Below are 19,747 nucleotides of genomic sequence, written 5' to 3' on the forward strand. Positions count from 1 at the left end.
TCTTGTGATTGAAATGTGAAGTTTTATTGATCAAACTCAAAAATATCCTCAAAAGTTCGCCATGGTTCTTGGACCTTCTCTGCTACAGCAGAACCCTTTTCTGCCATCTCCTCCTCCCATTCCCATTCCACCTTACCCATTACTTCAGGCTTTGCCATTTTTGTGTGAGCCTTCTGTGTAAGTGAGGGTACCGTGTGGGGCGTCTTTCTTTTGGAGTTTTGGCCAGCTTTCACAGTAGGATCTGAAAATGCACACAAACATCTTAACATTTTCCTTTAATCTGTACTCAAGACATGATGAAAATTCATCTAATTTCTTACACTACTTATGGAACATTTAATACCTTCAGATCCCAGGACATCTTCATCCATTAAAGCACTGCCTTTCACCTGCAAATGTTTACCCCCCACCTCTACCCACTCCACTCCTCTGCCTACATATGGCCACTTCGAATCTGTTTTATCCCCGTCGTCGACCATGGGTTCGAGCCACGGTGTGGTCATGCTCAGGTGTGTCTCTGTTGTGGTTTCCATTACGGAAGCAGCTATTGTGGTGGTTTTAGTGTTGGAGAACAATCGTTTCCTCTTGTGGTTTTTGAAGACTGACCCTCTAGGCTGCACCTTCCACCCTCTTCTGCTGGATACCTCGCTGGCTGAAAAATGAAATGTAAACACCTCACTGTAAACATGTCATTGTGGATTGAACAAACATAATTTGGATTTCAATGAAACTTGTTGAGTATGTTAATAGGAGTTTAAATCATATGTGATTTCAATCCGAGAAAAGGTTTTGGTGCTATGCTCTGCAAATTTTTGGGACATTTTCCGCTATCTCAGAAAAGTCGTTCACAACAGGTGTTGTCGGAAAGGAAATTTAGATATTTTAAAGATTCATGCATGCTTTAATACATTGATCTTTTTCTGAGATAAAAGAAGGCTTGAAGAAAAGAGACCGCAGTCTCAATTCCAAACCTGTTTTTTAATTTACAAAGTACATATATTTCATTCTGATCAAAATGGGCCAATTTTTATTGCGGTGATTCGAAATGGAATGACCTGCCTACAAATGTGACCCTAGAGTTTAAGTAAAAAATAATGAGGAAAGATATTATTTCTCACAAGTAGCTTCACCAGAGCCACAGTTGGTTTCACAGCAGGCACACACCCAGTCCCAGCCGTGAAGCTCCACCCATCTTAGGTAAAAAAAAAAAGACAAGTTTATATTGTGTTTATATCAATACAACATTACATCAGTATTGTACATTTGTGGTTAATGCTAAAGATGTTGATATATTGTGGAATATTTTTTCTTTTCAGTAAGAATCTAAAAAAAATAGTAAAGTGCTAATTCAACAACAAATATACAAACTTTCCCCTGATTGTGTCATAGTTGCAGGCCTTTGCTGTCGGAGTAGGAAGGTCGCTTTCGGCAGACATGCTGCAGTGCATGTAGAGATCCTGTGAATTGATCAAAGATTCACAGTTAGGTAGGTAGCGTACTCCGGATTGTAAAGTAAATTAAATCAAACTCACTTGGTCAGTCATTCCTTGAAAGAAAAACGCATCCACAGAGAAACGAACAGCGTTGTTCTTGTATGGGATGAATCTGGAGCGGTTGTACTTGCTTTCAATCATGCAACTTGGAAAGGAATATATAGTACTTGGTAAAAACCCAAATTCAATTTAATGCTTTACAAAGTCCAGCTTTTTCCTTTTTTTACCCAAAGTCTTTCACAACTGGAAACTGTGGTGTGGACGTGTGCGACCTATTAGGTGTCGCATAACACGAGTGGACATAAAGCCTCATGTCTTGGGGCATGGTCGGACCCTCCGCTTGGAAATACATGCGCTCGCCGAGAACATACTGATCAGATGGCACAAGCCTTTGCCACTGTGCTGCCAATTACAATTAAACATCACGTCAGAATGTCTAATTCACACTTTCTGTTCATGTTGAATATTCAAAGTAATTCAAATTTGCAAAATTGGGTTATTTGCCCATGCTTTACCGTTGCGTGGTGTTAAAATGAAGTTAGCTCTGTTCCTCATTGGTTTGTAGATGTGATGCATGCGCATCTTTGGAAGGTAGCCAACTTTATAAGAATATTGATACCTAGAAGGAACAGCAATAACATGTTTTTATTACAGTAGAGATAATGACAGTGCATGTGGACACCTGATATCGCAACCACCTGGTGTAAATACAGGCAACAGGTATTACAAAAGGCACTGTTCTTCTTATGGGCCATTGACGTGTCCCTGGGTTGTATGTTAGCGTGTTTGAATAGGTCATCTGTCCATTACTCATCTGCACACAGAAAAGTATCAATGAAGAAGATAAATTCCAAATGTAAATGAAAAATTGCATTCTATGCTTAAATGAATTATCTTGTAGCACTTGGGAGACATAAATTTCATGTACTTGTTGTCATCATCCAAGCCTTAAATTCTTGTGTGTTCCGTGTCATTCCTGAGGTGGATGCTGTATGTGTTTTAACGAATCTCAAACCGAAATTGGATATTAATTCAGTAGTAAAGGGTGGAAACCAGAGCTGGGAGGACTACCAGGATTATAAGGCATTGAATGAAACCCTAAATGGATAGTTAATCAGTACAGTACAAAAAAATATTTAGTCTTAAGCCAAGAACAAAAAATAACAAATTTGCTGGACAAAACGTGTGATAGCAGCTAAAAAATGAGAAACGTTCTTTGACGCCATTTTGTTACCGTGTTGTCAATTAACCCTATAGCAAAGTGTATCTTATGCTAATTTACCATTAGCTAAATTTGGTAAGAATTAGTGAAAGTTTATATTTTTCATTTTAAAAGCACATTTATCCGCAACGAGAAATATTTTGGTCAAAATAAACAAGTGCACAAAACATAAATTCACCCAAAATCAATCGAAACTCAATCTCACCTGTTGCTTTGTTCCACACTCGTTGAGCCCATTTAGAAAATAAACGTTATTCTTTGACGACTTTTTAGGTAGACAACTTCCCAGTTTAAGCTCCTCATTTATGTCCCCGCCGCCCAAGATACTTTTGGGCACTCGGACGAGCATTTTGTTCATTTTGCACGACGTTTTGACGATGTGATCCCCGGACGAACCCCGCGGCCTCCAGCCAGGCTGCGCCGGGAGCAGGCGCTCTCTGACGGGCCTGGGTGGAAGCTCGATGCCGCTACCTCGGGAAGGATACAAGTGGATCTTTTCCATCGGTGACATCTTGGAGTGGAGGAAAACAGGCAGTTTGAGGTAATTTTGCGGAAAAGACATTCGTTCTCTGGGGAAATAATAAGTGCGGTTCGCTCGGATTAATGATCCCCGTAATGGCGGCTTCTCTCCGTTGTGGAAGGCAAACAACGAGATAAAGGTAAGAATTGTAAAGTAAATCATATCAAGGACAGTTAGATGTAGTGAAAATGTAGTAAATTGTGTTTTATAGGTTGTAGAACCACGTTTACTGCGGAATATCGTGTTGCTGTCCGTTAAATTATGCAAGGTTGAATGGCGCCACCTTATGCTCGTTCGATGTATGACAGCTTGGTGTCTCCATTGGAATTCTAGTTTCTCTTAAATTTGTATCTGTTAAATAATAAAGGAAACACATTTGTGAATCATTTATAATATACCTTTATACTAATTAAATGTCAAGAGTTTCGAAGAAACTAAAATTGTATTTGTCATTGATCACAACGTAGTTGACATAACATTGTTTACAGCGAGATTAGACGTGCCAATTAAGGATAAGCATGACATAAAATACGCAAATGAAAAGAATAATACAAAAAAGAATATCACACTATATGTAGTGCATGTAGACTGCCCCGATAAATAAATACTGCAACGAATCTAGCATCAACATTGTGCAATGTGCACAAAGAAAAATAAATGCACATTTTCACTCTCGTCTGTCAGTTTTATGTTAATTTAGGGTTTTATGACATGTAAAGTGTGTAAACTGTTTAAAATGGGACCAATATAACGTCTCGATTTGACTGGATTTTTTAATGAATAGAAAAAAGGGAAAACAATTTGACAACAATACTAACTATTCAACATATCTTCAACACAAATGCTGCTTGGGAGCATCTGAAAGTAATATCGCTGATTTAGTCCACGTGATGTCACTTTCTTTGGAATAACATTTCGGTTTGTTTTATTACACCTATCCATAAGGTTAGGTGTGTCGTTTGCAGGGTTGGGTAGGGTTACTTTAACTTGATTACTTTCAATTAATTTTGGATTACTGCAATACCAAATATTCTAATAAAAGACAAAATAAACTAAATATGAATAAAATTACTAAATTTTGTGCAGGCTTGGGGAGTGACGGAATACATGGAACGGCAAAAATTATTTTGGCAAGCTGTTTGGATTTATTTTCATTTTGTTTCTGTCGCATTTGATGTTAGTTTTGCCGGAGATCAAAGAGATCAAAGCCAGGAGAAAAAGCTTACCACGTGTTGTGGGTCATAATTTTATTCATATTTAGTTTCTTTTGTCTTTTATTAGCATATTAGGTATTGGAGTAATCCAAAAGTAATTGAAAGTAATCAAGTTAAAGTAACCCTACCCATCCCTGGTCGTTTGAGGTGTCCTTATGAAGTTGAAAGTTAATTATTTTCTCTATTAACTATGTGTTAACAATGCCCAACAGAGTTCAAAGAGCCCTTATGCTTTTCATTACGCCTATCTGTTTTTTGTCTTATTCTTATCACATTTTTGTCGGGGTGGAACATTTTAGTTCGAGTAAAGGGGGGTGTGGGGAGAGAGAGAGATATGTCATGCTCGTCCCTGCAATTTGTTGTTTTTGTATTTCTATTTTCAATGGAGCATACAAATTGTGAAAGTCAAAAAGGTCTGTTTTAGTTAAGTCTGAACGCCAACCCAAGCCCCTAAAAAGATTAAAAATGAAGTTTACCCGAGCACGTCTAAGACATGTGTGTACTTGCAAGCAAATCATGTGATACTCTGGCGCCATCTCCTGGCTTAAAGTCAAAAATAAAGCCTTAAGTTTTCAAATCCCACACCCCATCTTTAAATGATATGCATGTGAGAAAATATTTAATATTATTACTACATTTTATTTTGAATACATTTTCAGGGTGCCCAAAGTCGCTGGACACAGAATGTAGAACAATGATAACAATAAAAACTACATAAAAAAAATAAAAACAAAGTTATTCCCTTAACTACTAGGGGCACCATTTCCTGTGGTGTGTCTTGGGTGAGTACACCCTGACAATGCCTATCCTTCTCCAGGCCAATACAGGGTTAAAAAAGGGGGGGGAGGGTGTTGTAGCGGCTTATGACACATAGACAAGCCTGAAAAAGGTAAGTTTTGAGGTTAGTGTTTATAACATTTAAACTATTCACCTCTCATTTGCTTAAAATGACCCTGTGTAATATTTGACCGCACAGTATTATGTAGTTTAAGCAAAACTGACTTCAAATTATAAGTTATGGAAACTAAACTGCACTATACATTATTTTGCCCAGACTTTTGCAAAAACGAAAGAAAGGAAAGCATAGAAAACATGCAAAACAAGGAGAAAGGGGAAAAATGAAAAAGAGTGAATAAGGGAAGAAAATAAGAAAAAACGAAGTAAGAGAGGAATAAAACGCAACAAAAATATACAATATAGGAAAAATGAATGAGAAAAATAAAAAATAAAAATGGTAAACGGTCCGCATTTATATAGCGCATTTTAAGTCAATGAAGTCCCCACAAAGCGCTTTACAATGTGCTTCACAATTTATACGGGAAAGAAAAGGGGTAAAAAGTCAAGTCATGTTTGTTTCTATTGCCCTTAATCACAAAGAGTCTCAAAAGGCTGCACAGACCACAGATTATTGCAAACCACCGACTATTACTGCACCATCCCCTGATCTAAAACCTACAAGAGGGCAAGGAAAAACTCCAAAACCTCAACATGAGGAAAATGAAGAAACATTGAGAAGGAACCGCACATGACGTAACCCCCTTCCAGGATGCCTAGGTTGCAATGGATGTTGCAATAATGAATAAACAGATATTGTCAACATGAAATATAGGTCATTCACAAGCTACAGGATATAAGTGTGTTTTAAGCCCAGATTTAAACAGTTCAACTGAGGTTGCAGATCGAATACCAGGGGGAAGAGCATTCCACAGCTCCGGGGCCCGAATGGAGAACGCTCTCGAATCTGCGGATCTCTTCTTGGCTCTTGGGATCACTAGCAGACCAGCATTTTCAGAGGGAAAAATAAATCTGAAAGATATGAGGGAGTAAGTCCATGATACCAACAGAACCTTAAAATTACATCTTAATCCAACAGGGAGAATAAGAAGTGAAGAAAGGAACAGAAGAAGAAAAAACGTAATAAAAGAAAAACAATCCAAAAATATAATGAAATGCTGAGTAAAAAAGTAAGAAAAAGACAGGTTTTTGTTTTTGCGGTTCACATAGCAGCAAGGTGGCGGGCAAACATGTCAGCTCCCTCTAGATAAGCCTCATACTAAATAAAATGTTCCTCACCTATCAGAAAAAAATGTACTTCTGTATCATAGTTCATGTATTTTGACTTATTACCCAAATCTTTATTGCTTTTCATGAATGAAGCTTTTTAACCATTGGGAGGCGCTAAATAACGCAACAATATGCAAGTTTAATCTAAAGTATATTTATTTTTTATTAGAAAAAAATAGATTATTTTGTTAACTTGTCGTCTTTTTAAGCATGCGCTGACTAATCCAATCCACAGGCACGTGGACGTGACTCCCCCTCACCCACGCGACCCCTGCAAGGTGAGAATAGCTCGTGTGATATTAGCGTATAGAAAAGAAGCCCACGGGGGTTGTTGGTGTGAAACATCCGGCATGAATTTCAGACCTTTCAAAGTGTGACTCAAACACCTCCAAGAGACAAAAGCTTGCATGTGTATTGAATGCGCATGCGTAGACCACGTGTTGTGCTAATGCATGCGTCTGAAACCTTTTGGTTATTAACCTTCAATCAAAAAACGAATTAAAGTTTTTTTTAGATGTAATCACACCATTTGCGTCAGTAAAATTGTAGTCTGAGGTTATCAAAATGTATAACTCAATGATTTGAATATTTCTTTCATGCTTTATCATAAAGTGATTTCAATTAATGTACTATATGTTTTCCTTAAAAATCCATGTATCCAATTCTCATCAATTTCTCCCCAAAGTGGTGATGGAAATTCCGGTTCGTTTGTCGAGAACCGGCTCTCTGGGCCCGGCTCATTTAAAAAAGACGGCTCTTTTGGTTCCCAAAAGACTCCTCAGATTGTTTTTGTTGCTTTTATCCACGTGTTACGATTAATTTAGTAAAACTATGATTACAGAATGACTTAAAAGGCGGGGAGATAAAACAAAGAAGAAGAAAAACAAAAAGGAATGAAAGAAAAAAATGAAGAAATAAAAAAAGGAAAAAGGGAGAAGTAGAAGGCTATGGGGAAAAAAGAAAGAATTAATTAAATAAAAAAAGGGAACGGAGAGAAAAAAGAAGTAGAAAAGAAATAAAACAAAGTCAATTCCTATGGAGAAAAAGAAACTAATGAAAAATATATTACACAAAAAGAAAGTAAAAGCAAGAAAAAAAGAGAACTAAAATAAAAATAACAAGCAGAAAAATGGAAAAAGAGAAAAAAAACAAAAAAAATATTCAAGAACAAGAAAAAAGGTCATGAGAGCAACTAGGGAAAATTGTTAATTACTAATAATTAACATTATGCACAATATGAACTAAAAATTTTAAAAAGTCTAAGAGAGTGTTTTATAAAATCAGCATTTTTTTACTCTATAGCGAATCTTTAACTTTCAACCTTTCAACCTTTTTAACCTAAGCATCTTTCGTCAAGCAATTCAGATTATCTGAAAAACACAAAGCAAAATTAAAAAATGGATTTATTAGGCAAAAAAACTCTATAAAGTTTACATTTTGAAAAGCTAATCGTGAAATCCATTATCCCTGAAAACAGTGAAAAATTGAATAAAATGATATCCAGATCTACAAAAAAATGATAGGCAGCAAAAAACACGTAATCCACTAGGAAAAAAAATACTTGAGGACAAATAAAGCTTCTCGAAGGGAACCGACTCTTCAGTTGCGGTGAGCCGGCTCCCGTCGATTACACCCGAAACCCGACTCATAGAACCATTTCGCTCTCAAATGGCAAGTCTCAATGGCAAAGGATCCCGACGCCGCGTGGCATGACGCGTGTGCGTGATTCGGATTCACGCGTGAACAGGTCACACTTCCCACGGCGAGAGAAGCGTCTGCAGGTCGCTCTCCCACGATCACGCGTTCCACTTCAAAGGGTTTCGCACGCACTCTTGCCTGGACAATTTGGCGCGCCAGCACGCGGCACATCTGCCGTGGGCACGCGTGGATTCAGGAGGTGTGAATGTAAACGTGTTTATGTTCAGTGGCGCTGCACCCACGCGGCCAGGGGATACTATATGAACTTCTTTTTTTGTTTCCAATGTGGTTTAAAAAGCACGCTCAATCGTTATTGGAGCTCAATGCTGTATTGTTTGAACCTTAATAGCATCTAGCAATTTTCCAAAAATTCTTATTCTCTTTTGGTTGCGTGTGTTTTTCCAGATGTTCAAGTATAAATATTGATTTTATTTGTATCGGCAGAAAAATAAATCTAATTGGAGTCTTGAATCGACGAAACATGAGGGGGAAAGCCAGACGTAGGCCTATCCAGTTTTTCTCAGGCATTTATGACTAAATACATAATCTATGAATTAGATATATTTTATTTTATATTTGTTCATAAATCGATTAATATGAATGTATAATTTAGTAGAGTGGTGTAGTATTCTCCTAACATGCAAAAGGTCCCCGGTTCGAAATCAGTGGAAACATTTTTTGGCCTGGAGAGGGATGGGAACCATCAGGCTGTACTTCCCCAAGACATACCACAGGAAATTGTGTCCCCACAACCCTAGTGGTTAAAAGAAACATTTGAAATATGGAGAGAAGACAATAATGGATTTTTAACTTGCAACGAGAACAGGGAAAAGCCCAAACCCCAGATAAGAAATTTCAACCTGTTTCCAAAGCTCGAATCCTGAGGTTTTTTATTTTACTCTATATATATATATATATATATATATATATATATATATAGGTTCAAAAAGTACATTGCCCCAAAAGTGTTTGGAAATCAAATAACAGCAACAGGATTGGCCGATACAATTACCAATTAATTTCATAAAACTGGTTTTGAAACACTCAGAATAAAATAAAAGTAATGTATTAAGCCAACGCTTTAAGCACTAAATTGGATATTAGACATTAAACAACTCAATATGCATTTTTTTGGCTTGACATTTGTTAAATCTTGATAAATCAAACCATACATCACAAAATAACAAAAACTAAGGGAACTGGGGAAAAATGGCACCCAAAACATGTTTTCATTAGTGGTACTTTTTTACCATTATATACATTGTCATAATATTTTCTACATTTTCGCAGGCTGGATTAAAAAGCTTAGTGGGCTGTATGTGGCCTCCGGGCCACAGTTTGCTCAACACTGCTTTAGAGGTCGCCTGCCTTGCTGTTTTTTTAACATATACACATTAGAGGGGACATTATTACACTAAACTTTGAGTGAACTCCATAAACTCAGAGTAAAGTAAGATAAAAAAGAAATACCATCGTAAAATCCATGAAAACTGGACGTGACCGTGATTGGCTGTCGCAGAAGTGGGCGGGGCTAGAACAAGCGGGGAGCATAAATTGAGCGATTCGGCGCGTGCGCTTCCTTTTTCTGACAACTTCTGAAGAAGAAACTTGCAATTCAAGCTTGAATCATGAAGCTCATGCAGGAATCGGAGGATGCAAACCGAGACAAAAAGGTAAAGAAGCACTTTAAAGATTAACATTTAGTCCTAAAGATTTTATATTCATAAAGGTTATTAAAGGAATTGGAAACTATTGGATCTAAAAGGAATCTTAAACATTCTTAACTTTCATTATCTACAATTTCCAGCTCATGAAATCTCAGGTGGAGAAGCGCCGACGAGAAAGAATGAATCACTCGCTCGAGCGTCTGAGGAGCATGTTGATGCAAGAGCCACAGCAGCACGAGCAGGTGAAGAATTAGAACCTAAGATTTGAGCTCAGAGGCGTCATCAAGAGGGCAGTACGGTGACCATAGTGGTTAGCACGTCAACCTCACGATTCTGGGTTCAAATCTCGTTGCAGGCCTCCTTCCCTTCCTGTGTGGAGTTTGCAAGTTCTCCGTGCTCTTTCATGGGCCCAAAAACTTTGCCTCATTCCTCCCCCAAAATGGACGCGGGTGACCAATATAATGACTGATGCAACTGTCTTGCAAGTTGCAAGGTTTTGGGTTCAAAGCTCTCATCTTATTTCTGGGGGGGGAAAACGTTTAGGTTCACCTTAAAACAAGGGTTTTCAAATTACGGCCACGTGCTTTCTTGTTGACCTTTGTATACACATAAAAGTACATTAAATAGATATAATAATTGTAAGAAATACATTCAATATTCCCCGCAACCCTAATGAGGATAAGCGGTACGGCTAATGAGATGAGATGAGATGAGACATTCAATATTGCCTGAAAGGCTAAAAAAGGGTAGTTGTTGCCAGGTTTTCCGAAATCATTTTTACCAACAAGTTAATGCATTGCAGAGTATTTTTTTGTTATTAAATAATCAAAAATATATATTTCTGGGGGAAAAAAGACTACAGATAATGAGATAAAATGTTGCTTGTGCACTTAAAGGAACATTGTGTATTATTTAGCGCCTCCTAGTGGTAAAAAAAACGGAGTTCATTATATTCATTATTGATTTAAATTAAAAAATACATAAACCTTAATACAAACATGCATTTCAAACTGCCGCAATTGGCCGACATCTTGCTGTTATGGGTACCGAAAAAACTCAAAAAAGTTGGGGGGAAAAATTGAAGGTAAAACGGTGCGTTTAGTCACTTTAACCCTCTGTTGCTTGTATTATTCCTTGTCCATTTTAACACTGGTTTCCAGTTGTAGTACAACTACACCATGCAGTGACATCTAGTGGCCAAATAATATATACTGTCCCTTTTAGGATTTATGAATATAGGTTTTTAATTAAACTTTATTTTGACCTTTGACTTTTTTTTTTCTTTTGGCAACAATTTTGGCAAAAAACTATTCTATTGTTCTATTTCTATTGTCAAATGTTATAAAAATATATATTTGACATTTTTTTAACTAATATTACTCCTCAGCTAATCAATTTAATTATAAGATTAAATTTGAATCTCAATGTGGTCCTTGGTTTAAGATAACTTGGACCCCTTTTCTTAATAATATCCATGAGTATGAATGTGTTTTTTTTTTTTGTTTTGTTCAGGTACCCAAAATTACCCTTCGATCCCCTACCCCCACCCGCCCCCTGGCCAATATCTTTCTGATATCGAATTAAGAAACCTAAACAAACGTATGTGTCACTCTAGGGTACAACCCAACGCCGCGTGGAGAAAACCGAGATTCTGGAGCACACAGTCCTGTTCCTACACAACAGCAGAGGAACAAGCGGGGCCCCGCCCCAGGAACACCCTTTCCGAGACGGTTTCCACACCTGCCTGCAAAGGGCTGCCCGTTTCCTGGGGCCCGAGGGCAAAGGCCTGTGGCTAGCCCTAGACGCTTCTTTTGTCCAACACTCCTTGTCATCATCATCCTCATCGTCCTCCTCCTCCTCCTCCATGCTCCACGCTCTGAGGCTCAATTCCAAGCCCAACAAGCGAGCAGCGCCTCAGCCCCCCAGTGACCCCGGGCAGGGGCAAAACTGGCTGGGGACCTGCATGGAGAGCCCCCCGGCGGAGGCCCCCTCGCTGGGCCAAAGCGTGTGGAGGCCTTGGCCCTGAACGATGAATTTTGACAATTCCTCGCCACCCCGTTCCCCTTCCCCTCCGTTCCTACATTATCTGTCAAGTTGATGGTGTAAATAGTTTCAAGACGTCATGCGTATGCTGCTGTGTATATATGCGAACCGTTCGAGCTGCCGTAGATTTGTGCACGGTGGCGTTCTGGATGGGAGCCGGACGCTGGCGCCCGTCTAGTGACCACCAGAGGTGAGTTGACACACATTTGTACTCGAAAACACGTCGGTAGACACACGGGTTTTAATCATAACCTAGTGTTTTGTCTCATCCCCAGCTGCTTTAAAGTATGAGGGGTCCCACCCTCATGTCCGCCAGTCATGAACATCCTCTGTGATCCATAATGATAATATATGAGTTGTATATTTTGCACACTAACTTATTGTCCATGTCTCCCTATGGTGAGCCTCTATTGTTTGTTTGTTTGGTTTTTTTTGGGTCATGATTAAACACATTCCTTTTCAAAGTGTTTTCTGTGTCGTTTGTGCTTCCCTCCTGTTCACTTTAAAAAGTATTACAAATATTTTTAAAGCTGGGAGCTATACATTTTGTGACTGGCTGGCACTGAAGGACTACCAGTTTGATATGCAAAAACTTATCATGTTAATACTATTATGTTACTACACAGGTTGTGAATGTTAAAGGTCTAGTTATACAAGGCTCAGTCAGTCACTGAAACATGCATGTTAGAAATAAAATGTCAGCTGTTCTAATAGGATACCTGCCCGCGGGTTCCAGGTTGGAGACCTAAAAAGTGGTTCATAATCAACCCTTAATAAGGACAAATATTGTTTGACTCACTCCTTGAATTTGTTCCTACTTTTTCATCATTTTGTACAAACCCAGCAATTTTGTATCTTTTCCAGGGTTTGTTTTAAACACAATTACACTTTGGGGGAAGGGGGTTAGATATTTCAAACAAAGACTTCTATTTTTAATTCTAAGAAAATAAATAAAATGTCAAACAGTTTTTAGGTCATTTTGTAAAAAAATAGACCAGTTTTGTGGTTATCTTTTGGCAATGAAGGTGCAGGGGATTGCTTTTCTAAAACAATAACATATTTGGGTAGTTTAAATGAAATGACAAACTTTATAGTGTGGGGTGTATTTTTGGTTTCATCCCCTTGAGGTATTACAAACCAAATTAAATAATTCGTGGGGGTTTATTATGCAGAAAACACCCCGAGTTTTCGATGTTGAGCAATACAAAGAGTTTGGTCAAATTAACCCAGGTTGTTGTCCTGTCCACTCTTTATCAAAATTGAGTTATATTTGACCCAACAGAGACATTTTATGCAATCTTTGACTCAATATTGGATGGGTGTGCACACTTTTTATATGGGCACATTTGATTCTCTTAAGATATCAGGTTAATCTTTTTCGATGTCTATTATCCAACCCATAGCCCCTCCACCCTGGTTCAATTGACAGTTATTGATAGATTTTCATAAATAAATACAAATATTATTTTTTAGAGCGGGGGCTTACATCCTTTTGATCTTAAAAATATATAAAAACAATTGTGAGGCTTTTTCTGACTTCTATTTTGCTTTCTAGCAGAACCTTGACGAGATGAGTGACAAATCGAAACATATATTTCAGTTACTTTAAAGCAATTTTCTTTGGTTTTCCCTTCTAGGCTGCAGGGGGTCCTTGCACCTCATTCATGCAAGAGTTATCCTGATACATTATTCATGTACCAGAACGCATATACTTAAAAGACAATATAGCTTTAAAAACAATGAATATGTATGCTACCGCGACCCTGGTGAGAGCCGTTTGGTCAAGTCGAATAAACTAATGAATATTACTTGTGTAAAAGCACATAAGAATACCTTATATGCATGTTTATCATCACTTTCCGATATGAGTTTTTCTAGATCGTTGCATCGGGACCAGATTAGATCGTTAAATTCGGTCTAGAGGGGGTGATGTGAGGATTTCCTGCTCACCAACTCATCCACGGATGCAAACGGTGGCGCACGTCTGTCAAGTGCGTGTCATAAGGCGTAAAAAAACACCAGACAATATAAGTGTGTCATGTTTGTCCCGTGGGAACGCCACTCGACGGGCCTTCTCATTCCTCTAGTGCGCAGGAAGCTATAAATGAAGTGTTACTCATTGACATGAGGTGTTAGTTACTCGGTTATTAGCTACCCTTACTCACACCTTCATAAAAAAGGCAATTGGAGGTTTGTTGGCGCCAACATTTAAGGATAAACGTGAATCCACTCTGACGTGAACAAATGTGTCCAAAAATTGCATTAAATGACTACTTACATGTATTAGTAATCCATTGAAAAGACCAATTAATTTATATATCTGCAATCATTCAGTAGAAATCAGAGGCATATTTTTTTCAAACTGTAATCGAAAAATGGGCCTATACTGCTCATCTTGTGTTTTTTCCAAAGTAATACACAAGATGAGCAGTATTACTTGAATCTCAAATAGAAGGAAAAAATGAATCGAATTTGCACATATGGCTGATGGTGAGGAACGATGGTGTGACGGTGGGAGAAGAGGAAGCACTCGCTTCTCGTCGTGCGTGGATCGAGGTGTGAGTGGACAATTTGGCATAAGAAAAGACGCGCATGCGTCCACCCAACCGGCGCCAAATTGTTTCACACGCGACACGCGTGGGAGATGCCAATGAATGCGCACACAGATATCGGTGAGGAATAAAACTATAGGCTTCTGTTTTTACTTTAAATGATGACGCTACAAAATTCTGTCCTGCAATTCAGTTAATTGTGAGAAGTTTCTGAAACGCGTGGCATTAACATATTCTTTGTCGTCTCTCGTGGGAGGGGGAAACAAGTACGATTTACATGCGTTTAAACTGAGTTGATTGTTTTTATTCATGACTTTACGCGTGTGCATATCAATTGAAGTGAAAAGTTGAGTAGAATCAAAACACAAATCAGTCCATAGCTCCTGCTGAGTTTGGCGCGTCTTTGTTGCGCCGATTCCGCGAAACTTTTCCCGCAAAATAAAATAGAATAAAAAGTAAAAGCCCCAAATAACTGAAATTGTGTGTTTTTGATGATTGTGTGACATAATTTGTACAAAAAATCCTCTCGCAGAATACAAATGGTGAGTACGGAATTTGATTTGACTGAACATTCATAAGACAAACACTAAAAGTTGAAAGGTAAAATATTTTAAATATGTTCGAAATGAAAACAATGAATGGTGAATTCATGCCCTTTTTTGTTTACTTATTTTGTTCCTTTCCATCCATCCATTATCTGCATCACTTATCCTCAGTAGGTTCGCGGGAGTGCTGGAGCCCATCCCAACTATCTTTGGGCAGTGGGCAGGGGACACCCTGAACTGGTTGACAGCCAGTCAGGGCACACAGGGACAGACAACACACTCGCTTATTTGCACTTAGGGACAATTTGGACCGGCCAATGAACCCCACGCAAGCACGGGGAGAACATGCAAACTCCACACAGGAGGTTCGATCTCATGACCTCAGAACTGTGCTGCATATGCGCTAACCAGTGCGCCGCCGTGCTGCCCCTACTTATTTTGTATTCAACTATATTATTTAATGCTTAAAAGCACATGTGTCAAACTCATTGCTCTTGGACCGAATGTGGCCCCCCACATCATTTTATGTGCCCCACAATACAATGCTGAAAGAAGCTCAAGAAAAAAAGAGTCAAACAATGACTTGCCGTATTGATCATGTCGACTGAATGTCGCCAAAGCCTGGCGCCACCCGCAAAGTACCCACTGTAGCGGTATCTGATGACTACCGTTAATTAACCAGAAAACTTTGAGGAAACACACCTTGTTATTATTTCAGGTAAAATAAATTGCGGTTTTGCTGTTTAAGACATTGAGACAAATACAAAAAAAATAAACAGAACCTGGGTGTCTTTGCAGAAGTTTAAAGAAGCTTTAGCTCCTTTTTATAATACGATATATAGACCAACAAAGTTACCATATTCAGGTCAATATTTTCATTAAAAAAGCAGAATACTTTTCAATCATTAAATAAATCATTTATATTTTTGTTTACCTATACCTATACTTTTCGTGGACAATATCTCTGTATTATTTGTAATTGCAACATCCTTTGCCTGGTAATCCTAAAAGGGGGATACCACATGTGCGGTCCCTTGTCAAGGTTTCTTCATTTTCCTCATGTTGAGGTTTTTGAGTTTTTCCTTGCCCTCATGTTGTTTCCAGATCAGGGGATGGTGTAATAATAGTCTGAAATAATAGTCTGTGCAATAACATGTGCAGCCATTTGAGACTCTTTGTGATTAAGGGCTATACAAATAAAATTGACTTGACTTGACTTGTTTGTATGCTATTTATGTCAATTTCAAGTTTGCACGAGTTTTCCCAAGTTAAACAAACTGCAATGGAAATGAATTAAAGGGACACTGTGTAATATTTGCCCACTAGATGTCGCTGTATTCCTTAGTGCAAACAAAAACGAGTGCTACCAGTCACAAGGAAGATTACATACACCCTACGGATACTCAAAGTCCCCAAACTGCTTCATTTATCTCCTCATTTTCTATGCCAAGCCTTTCCCAAGGTTTTTGGAATTTGGTGGTATCGTAGCAACAAGATGAACATTTTTAGTTGACCTACGGGTATTTGGAAAAAAAGCACGCTTATTTTAACTATGACGGTTTATTAACCACTAGCACAATAATACAAAATATCCCTTTAATACAAACAACATAACGTGCAAAGTGCGGCTGTATGCAATGGGCATATTCCTAAACTAATAATAAACAAAAGGATTTCTTAATACATTTTTTGCAGACACATTAGGAAATTAAGCGCACTTTGTCATTGCTCTGTGCATAGTGTTTGATGGCTGACTGAACCCACCAAACAGTTTCACGCCTCCATAGCGTCTATTTCCCTCTTGAAGGTGTTTTAAGACGATGTTTAGGCCGGATGCATGAGCCCCCCAAGCCCCCACCTCCCCCTTTCCCTCCTCACATCTTTATTATAACACGAGCTGCTCTCACTTCTCAAGGGGCTCGTGTCAGGCTCGTGTGCGTGGGGGTTTTCTGTGCATGAGGTCCCGCGTGGGGGTGGGGGCCAACATCCACGTGCTCCGGATTAGTAGAGGGTCCTAATCCTGGTGGCGCATGCACAAAAGTGTTAAACATTCATGATTAAGACGACTATTAGAATATACGAATTGGCTTTATCAATTTACCATGCAATTTAACAGGTGTATTGCAAAGATAGGATTATTTACGGATTGAGGAACATACTCGGAAATAAATGTTGTCACTATATGATAAAATGTCAAAAATTAAAGGCATTTTTCCAAGACGAAAACAATAACAACAGAGGTCTGACTATATAGTTTTGTGGACATGCCACATTTCTATTATTTCAAAGATGAGTGCAGAGAATGAGTGGGTGGAGCTTGTGGTGGCCTCTTATTGTTCTAGTGAGGCCCTGAGGAGCCACTTTCCTCTTTGACACTGGTGGGCTCAGGTCGTGAAGATGCCTCAGCAATGCAATCATACGAACAAGGACAAAAAGGTATGTTTGTTCATTTTTAATATCGGAGCATTTGATTTGTGATCATTATGATGGAAACACCGTTTGTCTTCCACAGAGCTTAAAGCCTCTGGTGGAAAGGCGACGACGAGAAAGGATAAACAGAAGTTTGGAGAACCTCAAAACTCTTTTGCTTACACCACAAGTAAATATAACGTTACTTTAGATTTATTTTGCTTTTTTAAAATTTGTTCCAGACTTAAAACCTGTGGGGACCGGGAAACAAATATACCCTAAGATATCTATGTCGATGACGTTTATAATGAAGTGTTTTGGGACTTTCTTTTAAAAGTTACATGAGTTTATTTTCCCACAAATTATTAAAGTTGACTTTAGATCCAAGGGTCTATCTGATCAAATCTTATTACGGATCGAATTTTTTTCAATTGTTTTAGTTATGTGATATTTTGAGAGTGATTGATGGAAAAGTATAGACCATTGTGGTTTTCTTTGTTGGTGTTTTTAAATGAAATTTTATATATATATATATATATATATATTTCCAGTAGGTTTTTTTGGGGGGGCGGGGGGAGGGAAGGGTTTGCTGGTTTTACTTCTATTTCACCTTTTAAAATCTGTTCTAAGTACGCGTAGGTCGTCCAGTCTTTCTGTTAGACTTGAGATTATATTTCAAAAACGTGTTTATTTATTGCTGTGGAACAATAATTCGAAAATTGTGGTACATCGGCTCTCTCTAGTGGTAGGCAGAATTTTATTGACTTAAAAAGTTTTTGTAACTGCTTTATTTTGTTTTCATAGTATAGTTTTCTTCAGATTGTATTATTTTCTTTACTTCAGAAATCCAATAAAATGTGATTTTGCTTCAATATGTTAGGAATTAAAATGTTAATTTTGTATTTTTTTCAATGTTTAGTAAGGTGGTAAGCTTATTTGATACACGTATATTTGTAAACAATAAAATATAAACAATAGGAGAAATGGACATAATTTTCCCCTCAACTTAAAGGGATATTGTTTATTATTTAGCACCCCCTACTGGTAAAACAATTCATTCTTTTGAAAGAAAGGTAAATGGTAGATGGTCTGCATTTTTATACAGGTAGCAATTTTCATGTCATGGAAGACCTCCCAAAGCGCTTTACAATGTGCTTTACACTGACCCATTCGCACACACACTCACACATTGATAGCCAGAGGCAGCCATGCAAGAGAAAAACAAACAAAAGGTCTAAATACATGAACTATCATATAAACGCATAATTTTCTATGTGCTCGTAGGTCAATACATTTTTATTTCATTTTACATATCATAAAGCTCGCCTAGAGGGAGCTGACAAGATTGTCAGGCATCTTGCCGGTACGGGTACCCCCCAAAAACAGAAAGCTTGTAAAAGAAAAATGGTGCCGTTTGTTCACTTTCAGTCTTTGTAGTTTGTATTCCTCTTTGTTTTTTGTATCACTTGTTTTCGGTTGCACTATACAATACAGCAACATCTAGTGGTCGAATATCACACCTTTAAAATGACGTTTAAAATGTGAATGTGCATGTGTGTGCGTCTAAAACTTTGCGTGTGTGTGCTCCTGCCCACTGTTTTTGATATATAGTTAGCTGGTGGACGCAGGTTGGAGAAAGCTGAGATCTTGGAGCGTGCAGTCTTCTTCTTGCAGCAGCACGCCCACAAAGACCACAATGAGCAGGTTCTGCACTCCTACCAGCATGGTTTCTCCTCCTGCTTGCAAAGGGCGTCCCATTTCTTGCAATCCGAAGGCGAAGACGTGGCCCTAAATGACTCATCCGCTTCCTCATCTTCTCCTTTGACTTCATCCTCCTCCTCATCGCCTTTCGGTGCCCCTCCGGCTGCAGGAGGTCCCCCCAGAGTCGTCATTCGGGACATGATGCCCCAAAAGAGGCCCTGCACGGCGGAGAGCTTGTGGAGACCTTGGTCGTGATGTCCCACATATGGGGGCGATATCCGTATCATCATGTGAATACAGTGTCATTTTATTTTTTAAAAGGAAGGACCCAAATCCACTGTGACAATGTTGAAATAACGCATGTTTGCACCTTTTATTTATTTAAATGTCATGTTTGTCAATAAACCAAACTGAAAACAACATTCACAGTTGCCGTGACCTGCTTATTTCTTTATTCAAAGGTGGGTGCGTCGTTTCACGTGTCCTTAAAAACATAAGAAGAAAACATTTTCTATATGAAGTATGTGCTAACAATGCCCAACTGATTTTAAAGAACCTGTATAAAAAAAATCCCACCGCGCCTATCTGCTTTCAGGGGTGATTTTAGCTTGCCTGGCTG

At 38.5% G+C, this 19,747-nt stretch overlaps 3 protein-coding genes across 3 annotated transcripts; 2 read left to right on the plus strand and 1 right to left on the minus strand.

Moving 5' to 3' along the window:
- Positions 1-2: 2 nt before the first annotated feature.
- zp3d.2 (zona pellucida glycoprotein 3d tandem duplicate 2) lies at positions 3-3,544 on the minus strand. The gene is made up of 9 exons (XM_088327136.1): positions 2,921-3,544; positions 2,192-2,307; positions 2,009-2,112; positions 1,721-1,895; positions 1,533-1,638; positions 1,369-1,457; positions 1,119-1,192; positions 344-652; positions 3-241 (listed from the first exon to the last, which is right to left on the minus strand). Exons 1-9 carry the CDS (start codon positions 3,395-3,397, stop codon positions 24-26), a joined length of 1,668 nt encoding a protein of 555 aa, XP_088183262.1. The 5' UTR covers positions 3,398-3,544; the 3' UTR covers positions 3-23.
- Positions 3,545-9,768: 6,224 nt separating this feature from the next.
- LOC148372531 (transcription factor HES-2-like) lies at positions 9,769-12,339 on the plus strand. Its single transcript, XM_088328055.1, has 4 exons — positions 9,769-9,884; positions 10,019-10,120; positions 11,494-12,111; positions 12,197-12,339. Exons 1-3 carry the CDS (start codon positions 9,840-9,842, stop codon positions 11,902-11,904), a joined length of 558 nt encoding a protein of 185 aa, XP_088184181.1. The 5' UTR covers positions 9,769-9,839; the 3' UTR covers positions 11,905-12,111; positions 12,197-12,339.
- A 5,073-nt stretch (positions 12,340-17,412) lies between these two features.
- Positions 17,413-19,383, plus strand: LOC148372532 (transcription factor HES-7.1-like). Its single transcript, XM_088327142.1, has 3 exons — positions 17,413-17,454; positions 17,531-17,617; positions 19,039-19,383. The coding sequence occupies exons 1-3, from the start codon at positions 17,416-17,418 to the stop codon at positions 19,381-19,383; spliced, it is 471 nt and encodes a 156-aa protein (XP_088183268.1). The 5' UTR covers positions 17,413-17,415.
- Positions 19,384-19,747: the final 364 nt, after the last annotated feature.

This window comes from Urocampus carinirostris, chromosome 2 (genome assembly GCF_059441175.1).
Source record: "Urocampus carinirostris isolate Australia breed hairy pipefish chromosome 2, RoL_Ucar_1.0, whole genome shotgun sequence".
NCBI classification, from domain to species: Eukaryota; Metazoa; Chordata; class Actinopteri; order Syngnathiformes; family Syngnathidae; genus Urocampus; species Urocampus carinirostris.